Source organism: Columba livia, chromosome 7 (genome assembly GCF_036013475.1).
Source record: "Columba livia isolate bColLiv1 breed racing homer chromosome 7, bColLiv1.pat.W.v2, whole genome shotgun sequence".
Taxonomy (NCBI): domain Eukaryota; kingdom Metazoa; phylum Chordata; class Aves; order Columbiformes; family Columbidae; genus Columba; species Columba livia.
Genome location: NC_088608.1, coordinates 26,382,954 through 26,395,871, shown reverse-complemented (window position 1 = coordinate 26,395,871; position 12,918 = coordinate 26,382,954). Strand labels below are relative to the sequence as shown.

General features: G+C 37.3%; 1 protein-coding gene and 1 long non-coding RNA gene across 10 annotated transcripts in view; one reads left to right on the top strand and one right to left on the bottom strand.

Annotated features, from left to right (window-relative positions):
• CALCRL (calcitonin receptor like receptor) overlaps positions 1-12,918 on the top strand; it is a 64,456-nt gene that overhangs the window by 41,672 nt on the left and 9,866 nt on the right. For both annotated transcript variants that reach the window (XM_065068924.1, XM_065068923.1), the window contains exons 6-10: positions 66-157; positions 5,300-5,426; positions 7,022-7,175; positions 8,419-8,479; positions 8,600-8,666. In XM_065068924.1, the coding sequence (XP_064924996.1) occupies positions 66-157; positions 5,300-5,426; positions 7,022-7,175; positions 8,419-8,479; positions 8,600-8,666 (501 nt within the window). The remainder of the gene's footprint in view (positions 1-65; positions 158-5,299; positions 5,427-7,021; positions 7,176-8,418; positions 8,480-8,599; positions 8,667-12,918) is intronic.
• LOC110360016 (uncharacterized) overlaps positions 7,175-12,918 on the bottom strand; it is a 128,223-nt gene continuing 122,479 nt past the window's right edge. For 7 of the 8 annotated variants that reach the window (XR_010473702.1, XR_010473698.1, XR_010473701.1 and 4 more), the window contains one exon: positions 7,175-8,208. This is a non-coding gene — a long non-coding RNA (uncharacterized LOC110360016). The remainder of the gene's footprint in view (positions 8,209-12,918) is intronic. The other variant, XR_010473699.1, reaches the window with a different exon arrangement.

Genomic DNA, 12,918 nt, shown 5'->3' with positions numbered 1-12,918 from the left:
TATGTGTTTTATCAACAACACTTCTGTATACATCACAGGTGCTTGGTTTTGTTCTTGTATTGCAGACTGCTCTGAATTTGTATTACTTGGCCATCATCGGACATGGTCTTTCAATTGCATCACTTCTGATTTCTCTTGGCATATTCTTTTATTTTAAGTAAGTATAGTTAAAATTCTTTACCAAATATCAGTGATTGCAACAATTCTAGTTTCAATTCTGTGGAACGCTAGCCATTCCAATTAAATTAGATGGAGCAAGGAGGAGAAGAAATTCAGAATATTGTTTTGGCGTTGAACCTTATATTGTAATAAAATATTAGGTTTCTTTTCTCAGAAACCTAAAATCCCAAATCTGCAAACCAAAAGCTGTAGAATATATTGAAAATAAGAAATGGGTAAATTGTTTGTTTGTTTGTTGTGGGTTTGTGGGTTTTTTTGATAATAAGTTACAGTGTGGATATTCCAAGCATTGACCAAACTGAAGAGCAAATAAAACCAAAATGCTGATGACACATGATAGCTGCAGTAACATCCCAAAGTAGGTAGCCACAAAATACGATAAACTATAAAGGAAATAAGGCTAAGAGCTAAGAGGAATAATAAAAATAATCCTTTTTCTTATTCACCGTATTATGTCTGAGACAGTTATGTCCCATTCACTAACAGTTATTGTGTTACCTTCTTGAAAGAGAGTTTGAGCAGTGTATCTCCAGTGTCACAACAGCTTCTAATATAATGTGCACGTCTTTTAAAATCAGTCTACTTTTTACTTCACATTTAGTGAACTTGCTTTATTTTCTTTCCTCTGAAAGACTTTTTTTTTTAAGTTGCTGAGACTTTAGTAGCTGAGAGAAATGTTACCTCTGCCAAACCCTGCACTGCACGGTGTGGGCTTTCCTTGGTAGCTGGCACTAGTTTAGTCATTTCTGCATCATTTTTCAATGAATAATGTAGATCTGCTCTACTATCTTGTCTGTTTCTTACCACTGTACCCTACTGTCTCACTCCGTCTTTTTTTTTTTTGCTAGCACTTATATATGAATATTGCATACATCAGCAACCGTGGGGCTAGCTCAGATGTTGTTTTTGTCATGCTCTAGACTTGATTATGTAGGAGTAGCCAATATCTGACACAAAATTATCCTTTTTAGTCACTTCTGGCTGAATATGGTGTTTCCAATTTAGATATACTTTATCTCCCCAGGTTCTGAGACATTTCCACAACCCCCCAACAAACCAGAGTGTTTTAATTTTGTAGCCTGTCTTTATGAAATTCAGTATTCAAGATGACTTTTCAGCTTTTTCTGACTTCTTTTCATGAAGACAAACCAAAATATTTGTAGCTTTTTAATCCATTTATTTTCATATCACCCATAAAAACAATGTTTACCGTTTCCAAATTTACTTTCACTTCACAAAACTAATCTGTGAAATGGCTCTGAGTCCTTATAAGAAGCTTGATTTTGCATAAAAAGCGCTGTACTGTTGCTATAACTGTCACAAAAAATTGTCACGACAGACTAAATACCTGATGTGACAGGGAAAATGCTTTAACATAGGTTTTTCAGGAGGAAACAAAACGATTTGGAATACTATATGATTTTAAAAGTTCAAAGATGGTAAAACATGATTTTTCTGTACTATGATGGGAAAACCAAGCCAATGTCATGTTGGTTTGTGGCACTTACTGCCAAAACAGGTGATCTGCTTTGCTACCATTATAACTATGCCATGTTTGTCTAACCTCCTGGGAATTTTTTCTCCCGCTGGCAGAAGGATCATCTCTCCTTAGAGAACCACAGGGAATTAATCCAGACCCACAAACTGCAATTTCTAGACTGTGGTTATGCTGGGATATAAAAGGAAATTACAAAATCTAAAGGAAGCTGAAGAAAGTCCTCTACAAGCTGTTCTCTTGGGATGTACAGTTCCTCTAAAGTATTTTTAGTACCAGAAGGATATTTAAGGATCTAGATTAATACCAGGATGTATTATATATCGGCTGATACATAAAACTTGCATAATTATTCATAGCTTTAACAGGTGAACCTTTTTTTGTGAACCTTTTTTTTGGGTGCCTTTGAATTTGTCATGTTTCCAAAGAATTTATTCTGTTAGTCAGTTGGTAGTTTGCAGATGACATTTGCTGGATTGACCATTAGAATAGCTTTAGCTTTGACAAGAAAGGTGGTACTTTTCTCCATAGGAAAAATGACAGGTTTTTTTCAAATGTCTTCAAATTTTCAATGTTTTTGCGCATTTATTTTTTCATTTGAAATTCTGGTTTTTCTTCAGAAAATTGTCTCATTGAAAATACTTGTCCAGTCTGTGATGTGTGTTCCCCAAGTGGATTTGAGTTCTTGGTTTAATAGCATAAAATGGGCTATAAACTTGGAACTCCGATCTTCCTCTCTGAAAATTCATCTATGACACACAGAAGTAACTTCTTGCAGTGGCTCTGCTTTCTCTTGTTCTGTTGCATAGTCTAAATCATGTGTGTTTATTATAAATCTGTTAAAATAGTTGTATGGTTTTCATAAAGAGAAACAAAGCAAGAGAAAACTTAAGAGTAAGTTCAGAGAAAAGGGAGCTATCATTGGAAAGATGCCCCCTAACTCCAAACAAAAATAAACCACACAAAACCAGCCCCCACCTGAACTAAAGAAGCTATTGATCAAGCATTGTGTCAGATCCTGTGACAGCACTCACAGAGAACAACACTGCACTTACAGAGTGGGCAAACAGCTGGGGGATGGAGTGAGACAGTGACGGGCGGTTCTTAAGTCACTGTCACTTGATTCCAGCTGGACAGATAATTCCCCTTAGGTGCATAGGCAGCTCTCACTGGTTGAATTTTGCAATATTTGAATAACTTAAAAATTAGAGCCCAAACACATCTGCAGCGTTTTGAAAATGCTGTCTTTTTTTCTTTTGGAGAAATATTGGAGAAATGTTGTGTTGTGGTTTGTTTGTGGTTTTTTTTTTTTTTTTTCCCTAATGCCCAAGACATACAGGAGTCAAAATAGGAAGAGAAATAGGTAATTTAACAGGAGGTCTGTTTTTCTTTTACTGCACATGGTTTAATCCAGGGGTAGGTCATTCAAATGTTCTTAGATCATAATTATGAGAATTAAGTGATTAAAGGATATTATGTCATTAAGAAAAACATTCAGAAAAAGGAATATAGGAAGGGTAACAGAGGAGGGAGGGTGGGGAGGCTTAGGAAAAAATCCTTTTATTACCAAAGGCAGTCTTCATTTCTAAATGTCATCAGTCTTGCTTTCTTGTTCCTTGTCCGGTGATCCTTTCAATCTTTTTATGCCTGGGTGGAGGTGGGTGTGAATGGGTGTGTTTGAATATGCAACAGGAACAGCTGCTGGATGACCCTGAGAGATGGCCCCGTTAGCTGTACGTGCTTTTCCTTGCCTGTGCATTGACTCTTAACAATAAGCAGACAGAATTCCAGAGTCCTTCAGGACTTGTTTATGTAAGGCCCTTAGCTGGAATCTAGTGTTGCCTTCCTTTTAATATATAAGCCATATAGGAAAAAAATACATATTCAAAGAACATAAACCCCAGCATATTATAATAATCAAAGCTTTAAATGTTTCAGGCATTAAAACCAAAGACAAAATTTTAAAAGCCTAACGGAAAATACTTTATCATCTAATTTGCATCCAAAGCTGTGTTCTGTCTTTTGGACACTTTTTCTTTTCTGTTTTCTTCAGGCAAATAACACTTGGCAAGCAGAGGTTCATGTAGGGTAGTTCCTTGTGCTGCATGGCAGCCCTGGCTTCTAGAGCGGTTTCCTTCCCCCACATTTCATGACATGAGGCTGAGAATGTCTCAAGGCTCCAAGGTTTGAATTGCAGAAATTCTGCCTGATTCATGGCAGTGCGCTGTGCATATCTGAACCTGTTAACGTATTCCACGTGTCTGTGGGGTGCTTCATACACACTTCTTGTGATGGTTGCAGAGAATGCCACCACAAAGTGCAGTCTCTTCTATAGCCAGTCTTTTTTGACTGTCTCTCTTGTTCAGTGGAGTCATTTTGTTTCTTGTTACATCTATCCCATTCTCAACAGATTTCAGTATACTCTTCCAGCTTTGATGACTATTTAATATCTTCATTTCTCTGTTAAAATATACAGAAGTTCTCCCTTCTGCCCTCCCAAATTAAAAAGGAATCACCAATGTCCATACTTTATTTTTCATACCAGGCATGCTATTTGAAAAGGCTAGAAAATTTGATTCTTTTTCCCTGTGTGACAATTTAGACTTGAGCTCTGCTGACCTTGTCAATGTACTTCTGATTGCTCTAATGGTGAAAAGCACTTGTGCATCTAAGAGAATTTTTCTCCTCCAATTAGTAATTGAATTTTGTCCATCAGCTAACTGCACTAACTGTTACTGGCTTTTTGAGCATTAAGCCTTAATATCCCAATTATCTGAAAATATATCCGTATAGGCTTTCTATCTTGTTTTGTTTGTGAAGCTGAGTTTCTTAGGAAAAACGAATGAGAAGCATGCCTGCCTCTTGGAACAATACCGAGTTAGCCCTGCTTTCTCTAGAATTGCAGATAAACGGGAGTTTGCTGTGACTAAGTTTAACTTTGAATATTATTTAATATTATTGAACCCCTGTTTAAAAACAAGAAAACCCTTCAAAAGCTATTTTTCTCTTTATTTTTATTGCCAGATTAAAAGCAAGCCTTGAAAATTAACAAAATTAAATGCAGTTATGTATTGCATTTAATGTTATAACTGTATTCAATATACTTATATACAAAAGTCAATGTAAGATTTGCGTTATTTTACTTATTTAGGTATTTCTTTAGCTAGAGGATTAAGGAAGAAAAATGACAAGATTGCAAGCAAATTATCCTCAGATCTTAACAGGTTTGAGCAAATGAAAGTGCAGGGTAAGACAGCTTCTTCAAGCTCAGGAATGATAGTTACTCGGGAAATTCTGCAGGTAATAACAGGAAAAAAGGAATACATAATCTGAAACATGTTCTATTATTTCTTATTCAATAGCCAATACAAAGCAGGCCCTTGATTGTAAACACATTGGAACTGAATGTACTTGCTTCGCCTCTTGTTGTCCACAAAGTGGAGATTAAGGGAAGGTGTTACCTTTCACATCGTTCTATTAAATTTGGACTGGAGCTGAAGAAAGTGTTGATGTCAGGATTCTTAATAAAATAAAGAACTCTAGTATTTCAAAATTTCAGACTTGTCCCCAAGTACACATAGTTGTCCCCTCGTGTATTCATTTGTTCTTGTTTCTCTTTTCTAGGAGCTTGAGTTGCCAAAGGATTACCCTGCATAAAAATCTCTTTTTCTCTTTTGTTTGCAACTCTGTTGTAACAATAATTTCACTGACTGCTGTTGCCAACAATCAGGAGTTAGTTGCAACTAATCCAGTAAGTAAAAGTGTATTTGGCAGCCTTGTTGATTTGTATGTGAAAAACTTCAGCAACGCAGAAGAGATAAATGAGACACAAATACTTGATGAAATGTTGTGTACAGCGAGGTTAAAATGTTCAGTAATGATGTATCCATATTACGTAGTACAACAGATGTCTAACAATGATTTGGGCATTTCACATTTGAGGTTTCAAAATAGTAGAAACACTTCAGGAGACAGAGCATATTGAACTGCTCTTCTGAATTTGTGCAGATCACTTCTGTACTGAAACAACTGCAAGAAAGTAGCCTGTTCTACATGATGTCAGTGAGGTCATGACAGATGAATTCACCCAAGGGCAGTAAAAAAAGCTTTGCAGTGTATTTTGTATGTCAGCAACTTTCCAATGGTTTTAATTTTGCTATCTTCGGTTGAAATTAGAAGAGTTTTTTGGTTGGTTGGTTTGTTTGTTTGTTTTTTTGAGGGGCAATAAAGCTGACCCTCATATTCTAAAAGTAAAAAGCAAAATTAAAAAGTTGCCCATTCAGGTCTGATATTTTCTCTCTCTCATTTCCTGGTAATACTGGGGTAAGTGTGAATCAGTAGCCTCTCCCAAAAGGCTAGGAGTTATAGCAACAGAAGAGCCTGAAAATGAAATATATAAACAAATGCCTAACTCTGCCTTTATTTTTATTCAGACCTGGAAGATAAATTTAAATTCTGTGAAAGTTAGGGCAAAACTCCAGAAGCTGAATCAAGTAAAAAGATTCATTCTCCTTCTCCTGTAAAAGCTCATATAAGTGCTGGAAAATGGGCTTGAGATAGCTGCTAATAATCATCATTAAGTGAGTTAGGTAGCAGAACACGGTAAACCAATATTAATTTTTGATTCAACTTAAGTGCCAGAAACAGATCAATCAAACACACAGCAACTTCAGAAGGAAAAAAAGGCATCTACTGTGTCCAGATCAGCAAGTTGCCTATTGCTCGTTTTTTTCGCAATTTCACATTTTAATCTGTACAATAATATTTTGACTGAAGAATATCTTTCGAATGGAGGCAAATACAAATACATGCCAACAAGAGAGCTTCCTTCCAGTACCTCTATGCAAGTTCTCAACTGGCCTTGAGTGCAGTTACAACTAGGTTGAAATGGGAAGTATTGTAAGCATTTAAAAAACATAAACTGTTCTCTGGAGTAGTTATATGTTGTGACTGGTAAAACTGAGAGGGGATTACCCTCATCAAAGGATGTTTTCCGGTAGGTTACTATCAGATAATATAGAGATTCCCTGTTGATTGGAATGGCCAAATGTGGCAATGTTTGCTATATGGGAAAAATACCATTACAGCTTTCTGGCATCATGCTTAAGGATCTTGAGGTCCTCATGTTTGAATAATGAAAATACAAACTCAGTTACCAACTTTTTTGTCACCATAAAGTATGGAATTGTAATTCCATAAGATTCTATTAAAAATATATGTAAGTGTAGTGAAAAACGGAATAAACACTAACTTTTGATTCCAGCAGTATTTTTTTCCATTTTGCAAATAAAACTCTGAGATTTTTGCAACTTAAAATCAATATTGTGTTCTGGTTTTTTTCTACAGGTTAGCTGCAAAGTGTCACAGTTCATCTACCTGTACTTAATGGGGTGCAACTACTTTTGGATGCTGTGTGAAGGCATTTACCTGCATACTCTCATTGTGGTGGCTGTTTTTGCCGAGAAACAACACCTGATGTGGTATTACCTTCTTGGCTGGGGTATGCAATTTCACGTTCTGTGTTTTCAGGCCAGTGCAATCTCTTACTCGTTCTCCTGAGAATTCGAACATCTGTCCCTTTGCTTCTCTGAGCTGGTGACTTTGAACTATGATGACACACCCCTCTTCTTTGTCTGTAGTGTTTTAACAGCCTTAGAAATGTTAATGTAGGAAATTGTATGCATCTCTATCTTTGCTGAAAGAGAGATTATGCATTGCTGGAGTCAGGAAGGGACTCCTCCTTTGTATAGAGAAAATAGTCTCCTATTATAAAAAAGACATTAAGAAGTAATTATTCATTGTTCCTCATCTCAAAGGTGTTTATTCAGGAATGAATGTTTGTTTTTGGAGAAGTCTCGCCATGTCTAGGGCGGAGGGTCAGAACTGAGTTAGAGATGGCCAAGGGTTTATTTTTCTAGCAGTTCCATTTGACCTGTATTGTTCACTAAGCAAATACAGAATAGCTGTAGCTGAAGAACTCAAGTAATATCAGTATCAAAACTAAAAGCCAAACCTGGTCATTTCAGACAATGAACAACAGCATTTACACTACGTGCAAGTGTGGACTTTGTCCTCAGCTTCAATGTATTGGCACATTCAGATACGTGACTTGGTACCTGAGTCGCTGGCTGTCCCACTGCAGACACAGCTGAGATGTAGTTAAAAGATCATGGGTGCTCAGCAGTTTCTGAAAATTAGGTACCACAAGGGTGTCAAGGATCCCAGATAACCAGTTTGTACTTTTTTAAATTCTGAATTTGGCCAAATTTTCAGAGTCTGTTTTCCAGTTTCTTTTGCAGGTGACCCTGTTTTCTGAATAGCCAGCAAGTATCAGTGAGGACATAACTAGCATTATAAATAGTACTGTAAAAGCTATGGTCATATATACAATTATCTTTTTAATATTACTTACCTACTTAGAGTTATTGAAGATTGTACTGTGATAAACATCTGTGTTAATGAAGATTGATTGCTGCATTCTAAAACGTTATATTTTGGTTTGTCTTGTCTTCCTGGATGTCAGAATGAATTTCCTGGCAAGACAGAGGGAATAAGATTTAATGCACTGCTCAGAAACAAATCTGAGAAAACAGAAATAGAATTGGTCCCTATTACTTTATTTCCTCTACAGGTATATAGTTTGGATGAGGTGAAAATAGAATTCCTGCAAGAGATGCAAGTTTACTTCATTATTCTCTGGGCTTATATATTAAGAAAACATTTTTTTTTCTTTTTCTTCACAGGTTTTCCACTGATCCCTGCCTGCATACATGCCGTTGCTAGAAGTTTATATTATAATGACAAGTAAGTAGCATATCCACTTGTTTTGCAAAGCTGTTACATTTTCTTTAAGAGAAAAATAAAGCAATACAACAGATAATAAGATGCCAAATGTTATTTTCTTTTCCTGTTTGTTTTCTCCAGTTGCTGGATCAGCTCCGATACTCATCTCCTGTACATCATCCACGGCCCTATCTGTGCTGCGCTGTTGGTAGGCATTTTTCAGATAACTTGTTTTTCTTCTTTGTTTTCTGGCTATTCTTCATGGGCTTATAAAGTTGGTAAGATCCTAAAGCTAACATTTAGAGGTCACTGTAATTCACAGGACTCTCACTTAACCCAGTAGGTGCCTTAGACACACAAGATGCAGGAGGATTGGCCTTGTTAAGTAGCTGTACCCCTGGCCCTTTGAGAAACTCAGGTTTTGCAATGTTGATTATCATCCCACTGAAACGCTAATGACAGGGAAGGACTGGAGCTCTCTGGGGTTCAGAGACAGGGCTCTTGGATGTCAGGACTGACTGTGGGTGGGAACATGGGATGGAGAGACACTAGAGCAGGCCCTTAGGCAAGGAGCAGCGTAAACAGTTCTGCAGGTAGCAGAGACTAACACAGCGATGTGGCTTTGGCCACCAGCGTATCGCAACTCCTCTGCTTCCTTAGTCCTCATGAACTCTTAGAGCGCAGTGTTCCTTCTTACACTCCATAATGCCAGCTCTGTTACACAAATGTTTGCTCCTGAAGACATTAAATTCTAGGTAACTCAAGACTCCACTGTATAAAAATCAACGTTGTGCTTCGTTTATTCTGGGACTGAATTTATTAACCTATGAAATTCAGTCAGTAGATAATGGCTAAATAGAAATAGGTGCATAATAAAATACTGATATGTACCTACTTACACAACTGTCTGCATAATGAATATCTATGAATGCATAATGCAGAGAATGCTGCAGTGTAGAGGCATTATATATGTGGCCTGAATTAGCTGCTGACTAATATATATTACAGTCATCTCTTGTGACAGAAACTTCAAGTTGATCTGGCAAAGGTATTGTATACGTCTGCTGACTTTTCTTATGGCTTTTCAGTTCATGCAAAGAAATTCATTAGGAATGAAAACATTAAGTAACTTTTTGGAAATCCTTTCAGTTTCTGATCTATATGAACTCTTCTGTTAAACTGTTAATGGATATTTGTAGAGACGCATAGAGGACTCCCTCTGAAAACTGTTGCATAAATCCTGTGGTTCTTGTGACTCCCATTTTCATTCTCAGTGAAATTAGCTGGTGAACGTATATTTTGAAGGTTCTGTTGGTACCGTGACACACCTGAGGTCCTCTACATGGGAAGCCAGAGCCAATCCCCGTGAAATTATTGAGATCCATGGCCTTTGGGTTGTGAATTATTGCTGATAATCCCTCCTCCTGTTAGTTAGGTCTGCTATATATGTTCACATAAAGACACTTTAACCTAGTGCTTTAATCTGTAAACTTAAAACCAATTCTAAATCCTTTCCATTTTTCTTCTCTGTAATTTGCACAGAAGGTTAAATCCTGTTTTCCCAGAAAGGGATAGCATTTTTTTGCTTACTTCAGTGATTCTGTATTTCACCCAGAAACTGTACATTATTCTGCACTGCCTTGTGAGTTGTTACTTGCTTTGTCCAGGTGTCTCTTCACAAATATATCACTTAGGTAAAGCTCTCTAAAGCCAAGATATAATTTTTATTACTTGAACTTGCTTAAATAGTAGAAAAATTTGTGTAAAAATGATGAGACTATACTTTGTCCTGTGAAGTGACCTCATTTTAGGATGTGAGACCATTTTTTCCTTCCCAGCAGCGGCTTCCACAGTCCCCCACTGAAAACAGTGGCAAGACTCCTACTGATTTCAAATGTGCTGGGTCAGTCCCAAACTGTAAAGTTGTCTTTCTGCTCAAGGCAACACTAAGAATGTCCTTTGATTTTACTGGAGGTGTAATGACCACATCTGTGTGCTTGGTTTGGGCAGAATCTGGGTCAATTCCCTTTGCCATTTACAAATATGTTTACCTTTGATCTTCCTATATTTGTCATGAACTGACTGAAGGTGTTTCTCTTGCATTTTTCTTGCCCCAGTACAATCACTAAATTTATTTGAAAGCCTTATGGGAATAACAAAGATTAAACACAACTACACATCTTGCCTGTGATGTGAAAATACCTTAAAGGAATTGCTTTCCTTTCTGGTAACAAAAAAAATGTAATGTGTCAGTTCAGAAGAGACAAGCCAGGGATAAAGACAGAAGATGAAATGCATGTGTTTAGGCTTTGGGAACAGAACCCTCATTTGCTTAAGCAGCTTGCTTGCCAGATACACTTTTCACACTTTACTAAACATGACCTGCTTTAGCAGACATTTAAGCAACAATATTAAACTGCAAATTAGATAATGAGGGAGAAGACACTGTTTCTACTTGCAGGGGCAAGATCTCAAAGATCGTTGGAGAGGACTGTCAAGTGGGTGCCAGGGAGAATTGGCAGAAGCCAGTGGGAATTTAACGCTTGTCCATCACTGAAAATCTTACAATTACATGAAGTTAACAATAACGCTGCTTTTATGGTCCCTGTTGTTATATAACTGTGGTCAGATTCCTGCCAAGGAAACTGGAAGTGGGAGCAGACACAGGTTGCATTTTGATTGGGATTGCATTCAGTTCATGCTTTGATTGCAAATTTTGCCTCAACAACCACAGTTAAAGAAATAGTGTTGGAATTAAACAGCAGAGGGTGATGTTTTTATACTGAACAAATATTCATCAAAATTGAGTGGAGACAGTCAAAAAGCAGAGGGTTTGAACTTTAATGAAAGCAGCAGTGATTCTGGTGTAGATTTCTGATGTGCCAGTGCACAAGTGATTTAGTTTGCATTGGTGCCACCGAAAGGTAGATTTTAATTTAGTTTTGCCATTATTTGTATAAAAAAATATTACAGGAGTGTTTCTTTTGTCAGGAAATAATGTTATGTATTGGTGTCTCAGACTGACAGCCTTTTATATAGATGCAAACCTTTTAGTAGGAGAATTAAGCATACTCAGTGAACATGTACTAGAAGGAAGTTCAGGTGCTCCTACTTTTGTCACTGACCTCTTTAATGACTTTCAGCTGGGCTTCATACAAGATTTAGGAGTTTAGAAGTTGATAGCATTTATGTGCCCAGCCTTTGGAATGTCCAAAGGCCAGCTATAAAACATATCTTCATGAGCACATACAGGTGTTCCACCCAAGTAAACCAGGCTCAAGCAGGCTAAGATCTGAAGCTGCCTAAACTATTAAAAGCCATGCAATGGTTTTCAGCGAGTATCTAAGAATATCTGAGTTTCTTGGGCTGAGAATGGTCTGTTTATGCCATGGAGGAATTTAAACAGAATTCAAACCTACATGCAAATGAGGATTACCATACTGCTTAGCACAAACTTGGCATGAAAAGAAGTAGAAATACGAGGGACCTGATGAGGTTTTGATTAAAGAACCGCAGCACCTATTGACTTATAAGCTTGTCTAAGTTCACAGTCACTCTTAAGGCAGAACCAGTATAGGCACTGTTTATTAGGATTGCCTTCTCTGCCTTTGTTTCCAGTTTTGTTCATTTGCCTGGTTCAGGTCGCTGTGGAGCTGCCGGTATTTTACAATGCATTCGTACTGCAGCTAGCACAACAGAACTCCTTTGGGGTTCTACAAACCAGCACCATCCATTTGATGATAATATATATGCAAGCAGTTCCACTGGCCTACTTTTGTTTTAAAGTCAAGACCTGTTTTCATCAATTTGATTAGAATTCAGTTCATCCTGATCTCTGTGTATTTGTGGCAAAAAAGATACTCATCAAACATTGGTGCTCCATGCTTTTAACTGACACTCAGACTGCTTTTCTCAGCTCTGTCCTCTGCTTTGTCTTGTTCATCTTCTCTGTTTGCCCTGGTTCCTATTTGCAAACTCCTTGTGTGCTTGTTTTTGTGCGTTTTGGTAGGTAAGAGGCACAACCAGGAAAATTCTGTGCATTTCAGCATGTTGTAAATGGAATGGGTGGTATTTTACTCCTGGCTGATGCAGCTTTCATCTTCAGTTAATATTGAAGACAGTAATACAGGAATTGACCGTGCTACCAAAAACGAGAGGGCTGAAAACTCCATGTTGGAGAGATTTTGCTGTTGAACTAATAGATTTAAAGTGAGCAGGATTAAATTTAGAAATGGAGGAAGGACTTATTGTCTATGTGTACTATAGGCAGTTGGATGAGGATCGTGGGCTGCATAAAATATAAATAAATCCCTTGAGAAAGAATCAGGAGACCTTGGTTGCTTAAACAAAGCTTAAAGGTAGCTGGAGACTTCCAAGAGAAACTCACGCAGCAGTTTCCTATGTAAAACAATTTCCTGTTGAAATGATTTAAATAGCATGTTAGTAGAATATAAATAACA